The sequence below is a fragment of the Lissotriton helveticus genome, chromosome 3_1, assembly GCF_964261635.1.
Source record: "Lissotriton helveticus chromosome 3_1, aLisHel1.1, whole genome shotgun sequence".
NCBI classification, from domain to species: domain Eukaryota; kingdom Metazoa; phylum Chordata; class Amphibia; order Caudata; family Salamandridae; genus Lissotriton; species Lissotriton helveticus.
Genome location: NC_136061.1, coordinates 992,506,700 through 992,524,172, shown reverse-complemented (window position 1 = coordinate 992,524,172; position 17,473 = coordinate 992,506,700). Strand labels below are relative to the sequence as shown.

The window sequence follows — 17,473 nt, the reverse complement described above, 5'->3', positions numbered from 1 at the left end:
ATCATCATAAGTCTGCTGGATGTGTTAGCCCCATCCAAGGCTGTTTTAAGGCAAGCATTTGCTATATTTTTCCCCTCTTCCACCAGGTGTGATGCCCTTTGCTGGTATTCCTCTGGGAGGTGCTTGAGCAGTTGCCCCATCTCGTCCCAATGCTGGTACTGGTGTCTGTTCAGTAGAGCACTTGAGTTTGCCATGAGCCAGTGTACTGCTGCATTTCTCTGTTTTTCTCAAAGTCAGGTCCATTCTCCTACTTTCTTTGTCTGGTGGTGGGCCTGATGTCGTTGGGACGTTAGCCCTCTTTCTGGCTGTTGCCGCAATAATGGAGTCCGCTGTGACGGATCCCTGGATGGAGGAAGGATCCTGAGAAGAGAGTGTATTTTTTCTCAGTCCTCGGCGTCACAGACCTGCAGGTTGCCGGGTCCTTGAATGCCTCCCTCCCTTGGTCCAAGACACTCGGAAGCATGGGGAGGAACTGACTCTTTGTTTGAGTGGGGAGCAGTGTCTCCAAAAGGAAACATGCCTTTGGCTTTTCCTCCTCCAATTTGACTCCATAGGCCGCTGCCGTGTTCTTGATGACCATGTTATAGGCCCCAATGTCATCTGGTGGCGAAGGCCTCGAAGGATAAGTCTCCACGGGCTCTTCCGGATTTTCGGAGTCGATGTCCTGCCATTCCAGACCATAGACTGCCACGGCTGTGAGGCATTTGGTGAACACCTTGGTGCGGACTTTAGTCCAAAGGCTAGGGCTGTGAACTGGTAGTGTCATCAAGGATGCCGAGCCGAAAGTCGTTCGCAGGTCATCGTCGCCTTCTTCCTCATAGTATAGGCCCTCTTCATCGAGGTGTTCCTGGGGCTCGGGAGTTTTCGGCAGCCCATCGGCATCGAACTCCTCTTCCTCTTCTATTTCGACGATCGTTGTCGGCGCCTTCGACGGAATCGTGAACCTTTTCATTTTCTCGTCGAACTCTTTCTTCCTTTGCAGGATGTTCTCTATTTCGGCCGCGAGCCTTCTCTTTTTTCTCTCCATCTCGGCGTCGAGCATTTCGGCCGATCTCTTCGACTTGGTCGTCGAGGCGACCTTCGGGCCCTTCTCCTTCGAAGTCGAGCAGTCCTTTTCGGGGACGTGCTTCAACGACCTTGGCTTTTCGCCGGTCTTTGCCGCCAGGGAGTCCTTCTTGAAGGATCCGCTGGGCTGTTTGTCATTGGATGCAGCTGAGGCCGTACAGGTTTTCGGCGCCAATGCTCCCTTCGAGGACTTGGACTCTTTTTCGAGATTCCTGATCGGGCTTTCGAGAGTCTGTCGGGGGTTATGGGGTCAACGTCACTCCTACCTCTTTAGATGCCTTCTTATCGGTCACTACGACCGTGTAGTCATCTGGGTCCTCGGCGATGTTGTCCTCTTCGTTGCTGGAGGCCCAGGTCCCAAAGCGACAGAGGTTGGCCTTTGCCTTGCATGTTGTAGTTGGCTCTCCTCGGTCTCTAACCCCGAGTGTCTTCGGGGTGAAGGCAGAGCAGGCGTTGCAATCCTTGCTCTCGTTGTGGACCAGTAAGCAGAGGTTGCAGACCGGGTGCAGGTCCTACTGCGCGTATTTGTGGTGGCAGTTACAGCAGAATTTAAAGGGTGTTTTGTCCATTCCTGCGCTCAGGGGGCCCCCTGTGTGCGCATTCTCCGTTGGACGTCGAAGGTCTCGAAGTTCTCCTCCTTCTGGACAGAGGGGAGACATGGCAGGAGATAGTACATCTCGGTTCTTTAGTTTCCTCTGATTCCTCTTGCTGTAAGAGGAAAATTGGCTGTCCTGAACACTGGTGGAGTCAGGCCTCTTACCTATTCTTGTAATACAGCTTTTCACTCACTGAGTGTTCTGCTGCAGCAAATAATAGGCAGTGAGTAGTAATGGAGTCCCCAGCTCTATGGGCAGCTGGAATGAGGGCTGATGCATGGGGTGGGGTTGCTCACACTTGGGAGGGAAAAGATCTGCTCCTAAGACACCAGGAGTTGCACAAATCCCCTAGAGGTTGAAGGAGATAGGAGGAGAAGAGTCCCATTTCCTCAACTTTACATTTATGGACATCAAGGAGCACGAGTTGAGAATGGTACAGAATCCATGGCTTGATCAACATAAGGGTTGAGATAGACCGGCAACCAAGAATGTGATTGAGTCCTGGCTCCTGCAGAAATTGACAAAGGGCCTTGTGCATTGGGCAGCACCCAGTGGTCTGGAAGGCACCCTGCCCTTCCAAGATTTGGAGTAGGAAAACAGGTGCAGATTTAACAGAAATACTGCTCTCGCACAAAACATTGCAGCATAAACGAACCGAAGAAGGGGAGGATTAGGGAAAAATTATAAAAAAATCTGGGAGACAAGTGGTGCACTGAATTGGACGCATGTCCACATGCATGGCACCAGGTGTGCAAAGCTGTATTGACCAGCAGCAGAAGCAGTTTACCTTCTTGCCACTAATTGGCTGGTCCCACAAGTTGAGAAGGGTAACGAGTCAGTTGAAAGCACAACTAAAACGTTGTCTCTTTTCTTGCCCTAAGAAAGTAAACGTTTGTGATCCGAGAAATCAGACCGCCTTGGTTGTGCTGCAGAAATGCTCCCCATCTTCAAATGTAAATCTTATTCCTTAAAAATTATTAGCTCCATGTTTTGACATAAGCAAAGACGCATAATATTTCCACTTATCATCTTGCCTTTTATATGCTTCTGATCGAATAGTGGGGTTCACAGACTGAGACCTTTTATCTTCCTCGTTGTTTATTGGCAAGTGAGACATTTTTGCTTAGTAACTTAAGCTCCATGAATCATACAACTGTATAAATTGCAGCACAATCTCCTTCAGGGAGATTGGTCCTTTGCCAGTGAGCTGTGGAATACTCCTACTACACATTAAGGAGAGCTTAGCAGAAAAAAATCTGAAAACCTTACTGTTCCCTCAATAAAGCAGCCTACTTATAAAGGTACCAAATCTAGGCTTTAGTACTCAGCATCAAGAAGTCATTTACCGTAATATGGGCCATTACTAGCGAACATCACATATATTTAACAAGAAGTACGAGAAGGAAAAGATAGGAACCACATGGAGGGTGGCATCGAGCACGCCGTCAGACCATAAACTCCTAGCCCAATACTCGATGCAGACACTGGGAACAGCACGGATTCCAGAAGCCTTTTATGCCAGATGGATCTAAAGCACATTTTCTTAAAGAAATAACCATAAAGTCCACAGAAATAATCGACAAATGGAAAAAAAGTCCTTAAGGTGTGTCCATCCCTTTCCCACCACCACAGACTAAAATCCAACCAATGGCCCAACACCTATTTTATTAGGAACTTTGCAACATTCCCTCCTTCATTTTTCCAATCACTCATCTCCCATTAAACACAATTTATTCAGTTTCTTTGAACATTCAGATTTCGATATTCTTTTTCAATTGGGATTCGATATGCACGTTTCAACATTTCTTATACAACTATCAACATGTTCAAGACCATTTCCCACCTCCCTTTCTTTTACGAAACTAAGCATATAAAGGGTTTAGCATGTGAACCCAAAATGGCAAGATCCTTGTTCACTGCCACCCTCTTTGTCTAGACAAAGATGTATTCATGAAAGATGCATCGTGCTCCAATGCCAACAAGCATTGCGCTTTGATAAGTGAATCAATAAAATACAGACATATTAATGTCTAAATAAAGCTAAAAACACGGGCCCATGTACACAGTAATGTTTTTGTTACCATTAGCCAACCATTTGCACATACAATACAGGTTAGAACTTTACTACACATCAAGACTTTAAAAAAACACCTTTAACAAAGCTGTATTTATTGCATTTTAACTTTCTTACCAGGGTTGCAGTCTGTCAAAAGGGAACAAATCGACAGCAAAACCTTTGAAATAGTCAAGGCAGGACTCCAATTGTCTTTCAGAATGTCTAAACAGATGACTCCCTGGCTGTTAATATTACAGTGATATATCCTTGTTCGAAAGGTAACCTATTGAAAAGGGAAAATTAATAATGTAAACTATTGCCAGCAGCAAACAAAATTACAAGACTGTACTCTCAGCAAGGGCACATACACGGAGATTGCAGCCCACAAAATGAACATATTTGTAAATGAGCCACACATTTGTAATCTGTTTTTAAGTACAACATTTAAGTGGAACATTATTTAAATACCACTAAGGAAACTCATTCCAGTGAGTCCTTTATAAAACCAGTTTTTCAGAAACTTGAACATTGCTTTTGGATCAGAACCTTTTATATAGCACAAATAGAAAACAGACGTTCTTAAGCTCTGTGGCAGCAGCGAGGTGCAATCCAATAATGTATGGCAAGATGCTGTGAAAAATAGACTAACTATGCAATTGCTTGGAGCCTCCAGTTAGACGTAAGGAGCAATGGCAAAATTGCCCTTCCAAGCAAGACCTCAAGTAGGAGAGAATGTGCAATACCTGGCCTACAGAAGAATGGAAGAAGACGTCTCCTTTTGCAAAATCCCTAAGATGTACCTTAAGGCGCTAGAGGCACTGCTCATTTATACTACACTCCACCGAAACACTGTTAAGGAAATTAGACAGGGAGCTTCGGGAGGACTACGGGTGTGATCTTCACACGGCAGACGGGGAGAGCAGATCGAGGCATGAGAGCGAGCCTGCGTGGATAAAGGTAGGGGCACCATAACCCCTCCGAGTGTCCCCCCCCCCCCCCGCTCCCCCTCCTCTGGATCATCCGAGGACAGGTGGCGGGAGACAGGAAAGTCGGAGCCGATCCGTCCCGCCTGATCTAGCAATGGCGGCGAGAACGGACAAGGGAAGTGTATACTGACTGCAACCTAGGAATGGTAGTGGAGGACTGGACGCTCCCAGCCACTAGCATGCAGCACATGCCTAGATGACATAAATAGAAAAGACTCACCAGTTGCACAAACGGAGGAAATAAGGTCCGGCTTGCCTGACCTTAAAATGGCGGCCGTTTCTGACATCGTCAGGCATGAAACAAAAAATGCACCAAAATAAACACAGCAGGCAGAAGAGGAGAAAGTGAAAAGGGACTTTTATCGCAGCAACTACAAAGAAAGGCAATTGAGAGTGGACTACAAGTAAGGGAAAGAGAGAAAAGACTTCAGCTCTCACTGTGTAAGAGAGAAGAGAGAAGAGACTTCTCAGCACTCACTCAGATAAAGTAACAAACGGCCATCTTGGAATGGGGAGCAACCCCACCAATAACTAAACATCCTCACACAAGATCCACATGCAAACAAGGAAAGATAAAGAGGAAAAGTGTGGTAATAAAGAAAAAGGGCTAAGATAGTAGCAGCTTACAAAGAGACATGAAAGAGATCAAGTAAAACAGTGGAAAGATTAATGAGATCATAGCTATAATTCAAAAGATAACAAGGTGGTCTCTAGGAAACCTGGAAGGACAGAAACTAGAAATCACTTAAAGATCTTCACGAACTAAAGAACAATTATGTCGGTCAGGTACACAGAACGTGAAGACATGAACGCACAAGTAATAACATACCCACCCAAGATTTCTAAGAACGCGGCAAAAAAGGTCAAACACAACTTACTGAAGAAACACCCAGAACAACTGTTCTTGGACCCCTCGTTTAACACAGATAGGGGCATTATCATAAATGACCTGATATTCTTCACTAGAAGAACGGCGACCTGGCGTAATGTCGTGACAAAAAGTCTAAATATTGAAAATATAACCAACATCCCACACGGCACAAAAATTAGGAGCAAACCTTCAGCATGGTGCAGAGCTGTCCTAAACATAACTATATACAAAAATGGAATTGTACTCATCCAAGCAGCAGACAGAGAGCTAGTAAAATTTGACAAAATATTCTCAACGTTAAAAATAGAAGCAGAAAACTTAAGATCCCAGACACAACGAGTAGTCAATATAATCAAGAACACTTCTTCCAATACTGATGGAAGACCAAACATAAACCTTCAAGATCCACCACAACCAACACGCCATGGAGAAAGACCTAATCATCAACAAAACTTGACGCCACCAGATATCACAAATGACTTAAACAACTCGGTCTCCAGAGTAGCCTACAAAACGGGCTGCCGGAACGATCTAATCACCAACACTGGAGATTTACCTGGAACTACGATGGCCATACCGGAGAAAGAGATTAAAAGGATAGGGTTAGCTCCTAACCCTCGAAATAAAGAGAAGAGCCAGGCACAAATAGAAATGCCGGTGCCGATACCACATGACGCCACAACACTTGAAGAGGGTGGCTCAGCGCCAAGTGAGATCTCCTATGAAGATAACCACAAAAAGAACAGGGCAGAGGATACCAACATTCCCCAATCTCCCTCGAATGCGAATCCGGAGTCCATTACAGCTCTATCCACTAAAACACCCTCTACACCTAATATCATAGGAAGCAATGGAGACACCTCTAATAAAGTCAAGAATCATATCAAAAATAAGGGTACAGCGACTAGACCGGTAGCAATGAGAAAAGACCTGTCACGGAGGAGGGAAAATTGTAGAACGAACACAGCCAGGTCTATGTCACATAAGAAATTTGTCCGAACATTGAAAGAAGTCAATGAGCTCAAAAAACTAATAAGCAACCTAGCACAAGACTCGATGAATGTCGCAAAGACAATTGAGAAAATCTGGGAGATGACGATGAATACACACACGAAGGTCGCACAAATCCAGAATCTTGTACTCCGACCCAACAGACCAAACAGGACCAACCCCTTAACAAATAAAGAAACCCTGGCCCTACTGCAATCTTATGAACAACCGGCTCAGGGAAAGGAGGAGTATATCGAAATTGTACCGATTGACTCGAATAGAACGTCCAGAAAGAATGACAGGAAAGCAATCCACCACAACTTACAACATATACAGGCAACTACAATCGACACGGAAAATGAAAACCCCGTTAACTCACAGAAAGCCCTGAAATGCCTACTTCTTAATTGTCGCTCGGCAGCTAAACATGCATCGGACATAGCCGCCCTCATCATCAACAATGAAATCGACTTGGCCATCCTCACGGAAACATGGCTCAGTGAATCATCATCTCCTACCATTGATCTCCTAGTACCACCTCAATATAACATTGTCAGGCTAGACAGACCAAGGAAAGTGGGAGGAGGTATAGCGTGCATTCACCGGTCCGAGATTAAGGTCAACCAATTCCAATCTGACCCCACGGAATCATGTGAATACCTTGGTCTTAACATAAGATCACTAAACAATCAAAGCTATAACCTGCATGCGTTCTACCACCCACCGGGAGAGAACACTAAGTTCACAGAGCAACTAATAGAGATTATAACTGCCAACTCGAACTCGGATGCCAACAACATATTCCTAGGTGACTTTAACCTCCACTGGGACGACGGCAACGACAAAATGGTGAACTCGATTAAAGACTTCCTCAATGAGCTAAACCTTACGCAAGCATGCACCCAACCCACTCACTCACAAGGAGCGACCCTCGACTGGATTATTTCAAGAAACAAAGAGACTTCAATCCTTGCTATAGACCCGTGCGATTGGTCGGACCATCACGCCATAACATTCACGATACCCACAATGAAAAAAGGTAAGACCGTGCAACCTCGCAAGTGCAAAAAACTAATTCGAGACACAAAAGAAGCCAATATTGAATTACTAGTGGAAAGATGTGAGAAAGACCTGAAGCCTCGTAACAACAGGCAGAATGACAATGTCAACGAGCTGACAGATCATTACATAACCTCGATCGGTAATATAGTCAACGACACCCTGCCTCAAAAACTGAAAAATGTCTCAGAAAAACCAAAAACCCCCTGGTTCAATGAATCATTGAACGAAGACAGGCGAAAACTGAGAATGGCTGAAAGGAAATGGAGACAACATCCCTCCTCCCCTGAGCTGAAAGACCTCAGAAAAACGAGAAAACAATATAACAAAAAGATAATCAACACCAAAAAAGAATTTATAAGGGCTGAACTTGACAATGCCGCAAACAGACCAAGAAAACTCTTCGAGATCTTAAAACAACAATCTAATAAACTAGCTAAAACCTCTCAAGAGAGCTCAAAAACTCCCATAAGCTGCGAGGAGTTCTCTTCATTTATCATGGAAAAAAACAAACAACTAGAAGATGAGCTCACAAGTGCAGCAGCTAACCTCACGACACTTCCCTCACCTATAAATGAAGCCAAGGCGACAACTGAAGACCCGCATACAAAAAATCAGGCAAATTGGGACACATTTGAACTATACGACCAGGGAAAGATCGCCAAAACGCTAGCAGAACTCAGACCGAACAACCACTATCAGGACCCTCTACCGGCAAAGTGTGTAAGAGAAATCAGCCACACCCTAATTCCTATCTGGACTGAGATAATAAATGCTTCACTTGCACAAGGGTCCCTCCCTGACTGCCTAAAAACTGGGCAAGTAGTTCCCATCATCAAAAAACCGACAGCGGATGCATCAGACCCGAAGAACTATCGACCAGTGACCAACATCCCTCTACTTGCCAAACTTATTGAGAAATGCGTGCAGGGCCAACTGAGTCAGCACATCGCTAAGTTCTCATTACTAGATGACTGCCAATCAGGCTTCAGAACTGGGCATAGTACTGAAACGGCGATCCTGCATATTGTTGATGATGCCTTACAGGCCCTAGACCAAAATCATGCATGCCTACTGATCCTATTAGACCTATCATCAGCATTTGACACTGTAAATCACGAATTATTGATGACCAGGCTACGTGACAGGATGGGCTTATCTGGAAACGTACTGAATTGGTTTAACTCCTTCCTACAGAACAGGACACAACTATTCCTAGTCAACCAAGTTATCTCCTCCCCGTGCCCGAACACAATAGGGGTCCCACAAGGCTCAACGTTATCCCCAGATCTATTCAACTTGTATGTTGAACCTCTCACGGAGATTCTCCGTAAATCAAAGATCTCCTATCACATGTACGCAGACGACACGCAAATATATATGAAGATCGCCTGCCGAGATGACATTGACCTAATGAATGAAACATTAAAGCGAGCGTTACAATGGCTAACAGCTAATCATCTAAAACTTAATGCCGACAAAACAGAATTCCTACTAATATCACCTGGAAGAAGTCAACCAGAAGTAAAAGATTGGACTAAATTGGTAACTGCTCTGAACTGTACTCCGATCCTAATCAACTCAGCTAAATCTCTAGGAATCACATTAGACCAGAACCTTGACATGAAAGACCACATCAACACAATGGCCAAGAGCGCCCGTTTCCACCTGAATTATCTAAGAAAATTGAAACCCTTTATCTCAGAAGCAGATCTAAAATTGGCTATCCAATCTCTGGTGATCTCGAGAATTGAATATGGCTGCACCACGTTAGCTGGCCTACCAAAAACATCTACTGCACCACTGAAAGCCTGCCTCAACACCGCGGCAAGACTCATCACGGGAACGAGGAAATTCGATCACATATCTCCCCATCTAAAGGCACTAAACTGGCTACCCTACGAAGCGAGAATTAAAATGAAGATGGCCTGTATTACCCACAAAGCGGTTCACTACAGCACGCCTAGATATCTAGCCAAGAAAATTAAGCTATCGGGAGGCAACAGACCAACGAGAAGCGCCAAGGAGCTGCTACTACGACCGGCCTTCTTCCGGAAGAAAAAGACCTATGACCGAGCATTCTCCGGAGCCGCCCCCAGAATCTGGAATTCACTCCCTCCTAACATCAGGGTGATTCAAAACACTGTAAAATTCAAATGGGAACTCAAGAACCACTTGATGAGTAAATACCCTACATAGAGACACATACCAACCATTAGTATGAACACTCTAGACAAATAAGATCGGACTCATCATATTGCTGATTATTCATGTAACTGCACTGATAATACTATGTAACCCTACCTCAGCCAAACCTGACGATATGACTACGACACAAGCCAAGCCTATGCACCTCATAAGGCTAATGTCACAGGCATTTAGAATATATATATATTTAGTTAATCACCCTGATATCATATCGCCTACTACCTCATATATGTGTGTTATCATAATCTGCTACTATAATGTCAATCTGTAATTTGTAATCTTTTTATGTTTTTATGTTTCTATGTTTTTATGTTAAGCGCTCTGATACCCACGGGTCTTGTCCGCGCTATACAAAACTCTACAAATAAATAAATAAAATAAACTGGCAAAAGGGAAAGTATGGAGCGCATCACAAGACATCTCCCGGAATGAGTGGCTCCGTAATAACAAGACTGATCAATTGACAAGAGGAACTAATCGAGGTCCATCAACCTCATCCTTTTCACTTTTCTTAGAGTAAATGATTGAAGCTTACCCTGATGTAGAAGGAGCTCAGCTCAGCATCTAGTAAGACCATAAGTACATGGCACTACCATGATGAGTAACCAGGAATACTCCCTCCACAGTAGGCAATCGGAACTCCCATTAGAGCTCACGTGAGGGATTTCCAGTGTACAATACTGGCTCTGTGGTCCCTCAGTATGCATCGAAGAGAGAAAAAGGTGCCAATCTTGTTTCCAAGACTAGTGTGTCAGTTGAACAAATTGATATTGTCTGTCGTTCTGATCTGCGCACGATGTAAAGTTTACTGAGGGTGCCCATACTGCCCAAATGGCCAGAAATGTGTGGCACTCCTGGTGACAGAGATCGATTTCCATACCCATGACCAGACCGATCTGTGCCCTAGATGTTAAAGCGTTGTGACTTTGGGAGTAGATTATCACATGGGTTCTACCACCACAATGGCTCCAAAAATGCCTGGCACCTACAGCTTCTTAGTAGCCTTGTTTTGCAAAGGAAGGGTGTTAAGGGGGATAAAGGGACCTGGTTCCTCTAGAGATAGAAAACCCCAGGTGAAAGGACAGGCAGTGCAGTGAAGATGTAGGCTTAAGGGGAGGGGCATGGCTTATGGTCTCACCCTAGAGCTCCCCGCCGGCTGCCAAGACATTACCCACAGAGTGGGCATCAGAGGGGCGGGCGCATGGAGGGCTGCAGAGGCCCCAGGCCTTTTAGTCCTGGTAATGAGCCCCTATCGGAGGTGCAGAGGGCTCCTGATGATGACTATGGAGATTTTTACTACAGCGGCACAAGATGGCGGCCACGGCGCAGACTGCTTTTGGCCATGAGGTGGCAAAGGAGGTGGGACCATGGCAGGTCGCCAGCAGTACCTGGAGGAGTGGCCCCAAAGCATAAGGTACCGCTGCAAGTGGTGTGTCACATTAACAAGGGAAGCAGCAGATGAGCTTTCCCCTTCTTAAGTGTGACGCCACAATGGCACTCCCAGGGGGAGAGTGGATTTTGGCAGGATTGTTGGGCCCTGCCTAGGAAATTGTAAGTGGCAGCCTGACGGGCTGGAGGGCTCGGGATGCAGACACTGAGTGGGGAGAGCTTCTAGGTAATGTACTGGACCTGGGGGACATTCAAGTTGATTTCCCAAGTGGGGCAGCTGGTTCATTAACACATGGGAACTGCTGTGAGGAGCTGGCTGGGACTCCAGCAATTTTGGAGAGCATGCTCATTGCCTGTGAGAGTTCGACTGATGATGGAACAGTGAGCGACTGTTACTGTGGCAGGGGTGACCCTCCGTGCACTTGGGTTTGTGTTGCACTCCTGACTGGATTGCGGATGTGGGGAGCAACTGTGGTTCCCGCACCCTTCTTCTGAGACCGCCTGGATTAGACCCCACCTGTGCGCCCTTCATTTGTGGGACACTTTCTTGGAGTGATCCCTGCCCGAGTGCAACCTTACATTTGCACCCGGATGGATGATCCCCTCCCACCCCCTGAGAGTGATCTAATTCAAAATGTGGTGCACTGCAAGTGTCCACAGTGAGCTTTATATCGGGTTCTGATTCCACCAGGTGCAGATTAACCCACCAGAAGGGGAACAGCAGACATCACTCTGGTGCAAACTCTGAAGCCGATCAACAAATTCAGATACTTCCTGGAGGAAAAGATTTAACTGCTTGTGGTGGGCCCGGGAATCCTCTGCAACGATCACCGTAAGCTGAGCGCTAGTATGGCAGAGACTAATGCGGCCACAGTAGCGGTCTCGCTGCGCCTGGATGCCCTGGAGACAAAAGTGCGAGACCTCACTAGGAGGGTGGGCACTCTTGGGAGACGAGCGGAGGACGCTGAAGGCTGCAGTTAGCAAAATAATGGGAGGATTTTTGAACTTCTAGAAAGGGCAGAGGGCCAGGACATGATTTGCTATCTTGAGCACTGGTTTGTGTTGACCGTGGCTCGGCAGGGGTTGTCCAAATTCTTCACCCTGGAAAGGACTCACCGAGTCCCAGCTTGGCCTTCTCCCCCAAGGGCCAACCACACCTGATGGTAGTGCATATGTTGCACTTTCGATAGCGATCACATCTTGCAGCGCTTCCGGGAGGCGTGCTGGTTTCAAGTGGACAATGTACCAGTAGGTATTTTCCCAGATTGCACCATGGAAGTGCAGTGGCGTAAGGCCTCCTTCACTGAAGTAAAAAGGGCACTCTGGCATGCGAATGTACGCTATATGGTACTGTTTCTGGCCTGGCTCAAACTAAATATGGACGACAATATGCTATTCTTTGACACCCCTGCGGCTACTTGGGAGTCTCTTGAAATGCATAGGGCAGGCCCAGACAGCGCTCGCTGGCATAGATCCACGCAGCATGGAGGAAGAGGCGCAGATGTTGTAGTCTCCCGTGGGTGGTCTAACCCTCAGAAACTCAGGCCTCACAGGGCCACCAGGAGGTGCTTGAGACAGAAACTGCCTCTGCTGCATTGAGACAATGTGACACCAGTGGCAGCTCATTTGGGTCAAGCCCGATTGGTACAAACTCAGAGGGTGAGTGAGATGTTGGTCCAACCCCATCGGCGATCACTCCTCACATGGGGGATGATCTTTAGGTTGCTGTACTCTTGTGTGGGCGTATATGTTTGCTGTATTTACTTGCAGAGAGATGCCCTGGGCTTGCCCACAGGGACGACACGCCGATGGGCAGTGTTTGGCACTCCGGAGTACTTCTAGAATGCATGCAGCTGCACTCTGTTGAAGACTCCTCAAGTATTTGTGGTGATTTATATTGTGACCGGGGAGGGACGAGCCGCGGGAGTGGGACTGATGAGGAAGCTGCCTGTTACCCCTCACCAACTCTTCCAGAACGGTGGGATTCAATGTGCATGGTTACATAATTGGCAATTGCTTTTGGTTAGTGGTTTGGCTTTTGGACAGGGTGTCGTTACTGCACTGTCCTGGGGATTGGGAGCTGGGAATGTTTGACTCAGGTGGCAGAAGACAAAATCCTAATCTCTGGGCTTGTCATTTGAAGGGTGGCACTTCTGTGGCACGGGGGGGCTTGAGTGGGTACTGGGGTCACAAACTTAATATGCGGGGTATGGGTTCAGCTGTGAAGTGTTACAAAATCATCCCGTACTTGCGGCGCAGGAGGGATGTTGCTCTCCTACAGAAGATGCACTTGACTGGCGAGGTTGAAGCGCCGAAATGGAGATGGAGGGTACGGGTGTATGCCATGAACTTTTTGTCTTATGTTTGCACTGCACTGGTGTAAATTCGACCAGGGATGCCCCTGAATGTCATGTCGGACCAAATCTAGAGAGGGGAGCCATTTCACCCCACCCCTTCTGGACTGTCCGACCATTAGAGTTACCGCTGAATACTGGGGTTGGTGTTCCCACTGGGGATTTGTGGGCACATGGCGCTCGCAGCACCCACACTTGCGAGAATACAGATACTACTCCCCAGTTTATAACCTGAATGATCGACTAGATCGTTGATTGTGTAGCCTGGCCATAAATCGGGTTATCACCAGGGTAGAAACCTAGCACACAATCTTTTTGACCACAATCCGGTGCGGGGAGACGCATCTCAGCGATACCTACATGGAAACTGGTGGCCTCGTCCCCATTAGAGCCTACCTTCAGACAACCCCTCGAAACCATGATCAGTAACTACTTTGCAGACAATGTGGGGATAGCAAGGAGTGTAGCCACTGAATTAGAGGCATTCAAAATGGTGGTTAGAGGAATCTGCATTGGCCAGTCAGTAGGACTGCGTAGGTCACTGTCAAACAGGCTGACAACACTTGAAAATGAGCTGATGGACATTACGCGTTCCCTTCCTACCGACCAGGTGTAACGTCTCAGAACGCAACACCGGGAAGAGAACATTGTAGTTACTAAGATACTGCGCGCTCTTAATTGGAGAGATTACGTGGACAACTCGCATGCGGAGGGGAGGTCGGGCTGATCCAAGAGGACGAGCGCGGTCACGCCATCACCCACATAAGACCTAGTCAGGATCATCTTGTGTACTCCTAGAACTAGATCCTAGATGTTTTTGCTTCCTAATATTGGGACCTATATATTGCTTGACAGGAGCCTTCGGTCGCGGTTCTGGATCGGTTCCTGTGTAGAGAGCAGTTCCCGTGCTTGGAGGTGGATATTCAGGAGGCTCTAGGTGGGCCATATTGGGGGGGTGGGGGCAGCGTGTGGAGGGGCGGGGGGGGGGATTAACAACCCGGTCTCTCACGGCCTGTCTGCAGTGTTTTATCGAACTTATGTTGAGGACATGTCCCCCAGACTTGCTGCGCTATATGCCAATTCGTTGGAAGTGGGATGCCTACCGGCTACCTCTCGGGAGGACCCAATGCTTTCAGTGTCTAAGCCTTTGGGGAGGTGGGGGCATCTCGGCCATCATCGAAGTTAAACATCGATAATAAGATACGGAGCACTGGCGGGTCGTTACATGATCATCTGCTCATTTTCGTTCATGCGAACAGAACGGTTTCATCTTGCAGCACAACACCTCTTAAAACATTTGTAGATTGTTTGTGTTTTGCCGTCGGGGTGAGACGCCAGAGGAATATGCCCGGCGTGCCCTGGCCATTTCGGTAGATTTGCACAAGGCTATCAACACGTTGGGCTGGTCCTATTTACAGTGTTAATGAGGAGAGTAAACCTGGGTCCATGATGGTGCCCGGTGGGTTGTCTTGTATGCAGATGACAAGGAAGGTGAGGTGGCATCTCTGAGTCTTTTGAGGTGTTCCGGGGAATGAGACACGAATGCCCCCTTTCCACAATGCTTTTGCGCTGGCAGTGGAACATTCTGTTAGTACAATGAGGATAGAGGGCATCCCCTGGGGGATGCCACTGCATAATGAAGTAAGCATAGTATGCAGACATTCTGATTTATCTGCTACACCCTGACTTGGGTAAAGAGTGATGCATGTCCGTGTTGGAGGACTAGGTTTAAGCATCGGGTCCCTTGTTCCCGGGCTGGAATGATGCGCCCCATTCTGTAACAGACCGACACATCGAATGGGCACCAACCCAGTTGAAGTACTTTGGGGGCGCACGTGGTTCATAGAGAGAAGAAAACAAGGAAAGCTAATCTGGGGGCTGTGCTGTGGTCACTCAGAGGCAATATAAAATTCTAGCGGTCTCTTAAACTCAGTGATTCCATCATCTGGTGCTTTATGCCCTAGCGATCTAGCTGGTGGGACTTCCTATCTGTAGTCTGTGGGGAGCACAGACTGGTACAGTCGCTTGTGGTGGGCATAGAAACTGTAAGTGACTGTTTTGCGGATGGCCCATGCGTGCGCTGGACTCCTTAATGGAGCCTTAGTTGCCTCCCTCATGCTTAGTTCCCTAGGTGGGAGCGGCCATGCACAGTTTGTGGTCTGAAGGTCAAAAGGAACCCTGGACTCATGAATTCCTGCAGGTCCAACTGACATTTGGACATGGGTGCAAGCTGGTTTCGTGGCTCGACATATCAGCACTGGAAATGGCCATGGATGACCTCCCTCATAGTTGTGGTGGCTCTGGAGTGGGTCCACAAGGCTTCGTGCAGCAGCTGCTTTAAATACCCACTACTTAATTACATGCATACCACCTATCTGAAGACTGAATGCATGCCGGGCTCAAGATGTGCCCTGAGAGATGGTTTGAGAATGCTGTGGAGCGCAGTGATTACCGATGTGGAGAGCACGCTGGGTAGAAGGGGTGCTGGCGCCATGGCATTTTGCCCATTGGGCGTTTATCCGCTGAAAAGTCTGTGGAGAGTGGGGGACGGGTTCCTTGACTTAGCCATGGTCTTGGCAAAATGACAAAGTGCCCTACAATGGAGGTCACAGGAGGGCCTCCCACAAGCTCGCTTGTGCTCATCTCTGGAGCTGTGGGCTAGGCAGAGTCTTTACTGAGTGAAGAGAGACAGGGTGCAGAGACAACCTCTTGCAGTGTGCTGGGTGAAAGTGCTATGGCACTCCTAGCTAATGACTAGGAGGATGACCTAGCCCGTGATCATGATGGCATGTTATGGCCTAGGCAGAAGAGTTCTTGGAGTGGGGACCCACTAGCCTTACCTGCACTGATTAGATGGCCACTAGGTATGCGTCACCATTAGACGGCACAGAGTGGACAACCCCTCCCCCATACACACAACCCCTGGCTTCCCTGATAGGTCTTCTTTTCTTTGTCCACTCTCTCTGCCCCATCTATATATATATATTATCCTCCTGCGCGAATGGAGAAGGGATGATGGTTATGCATGTCAAGTGTTGAGTCAAAGTTTTGTGTTCTTTTTTCCATTTCTTTACTTTCCTTTGTTGTCCATATGTGAGTTTTCTACTCTGTGGGGTCGGGCCCGGGGTGAGGTTGAACTAGTGCAGATTGTTTGTGATGTAATTTGTAACTCTTGACGGGAAGCAAGCAACGCCACGACTACCTTGTAACTGTCAATTTAAGTCTACCTTCGATGGGGCGTGCCTGCCCCGACCTGCTTTTGAGTTTGAAGAAATGCCAGTAGAGAAATATTTAAATAAAGTTGTAGGCTGATTGGGAGTGGCAGGAGATTAGGAAATCCTTCACTGTTGGAAAGATTTATTTTTTAATGGCCTATACAGGTATCAAGCAAGGGTCATCACAGTCCTTATTTTTAATAAATAAACAACATAATAAAGAGTGTAAAGTAGAGTAATGTAACATCATCCATGTACTCAGCAAAACAACCACAACCTCAACACAGGCTTCTGAATCTTCAACTGCCAGACACGAGGAAGAAGTACTTTGTGATGAGGGACAAGGAGATTCTGCATGCCTTTTATAATCTGCCTGTGAATCCATTATTACTAGTGTTAATGCCTGGAAAAGACTGCAGTTTACCTTCATACTGGGTAAGTGGCAAGGTAGTCGCACCGGCATGCACTAAGTACATTAAATAGATCAGGGGAAAATGTTGGTCTTACTAATGTCCATTTACAAAGCCTCATAAATTAGAAAATACATTTGTTGAGTGCTTAGATTTTGCAGAAAATGAAGGATTGTTTTTTAGTACTGCGAGAGCTCATGTTTGATGTGAATGTGAAATCCGATTGGTTACTCAAACAGGGTTCAGCATGTCTAACACTACAAATGTTTAACCA

The 17,473-nt window shown here is 46.8% G+C and overlaps 1 protein-coding gene across 1 annotated transcript in view; it reads right to left on the bottom strand.

The window, feature by feature from the left end:
* Positions 1-17,473, bottom strand: part of UBE2E3 (ubiquitin conjugating enzyme E2 E3) — a 191,778-nt gene that overhangs the window by 25,709 nt on the left and 148,596 nt on the right. Inside the window, exon 5 of the mRNA XM_078681476.1 lies at positions 3,853-4,000. Coding sequence (XP_078537602.1) covers positions 3,853-4,000 — 148 coding nt within the window. The remainder of the gene's footprint in view (positions 1-3,852; positions 4,001-17,473) is intronic.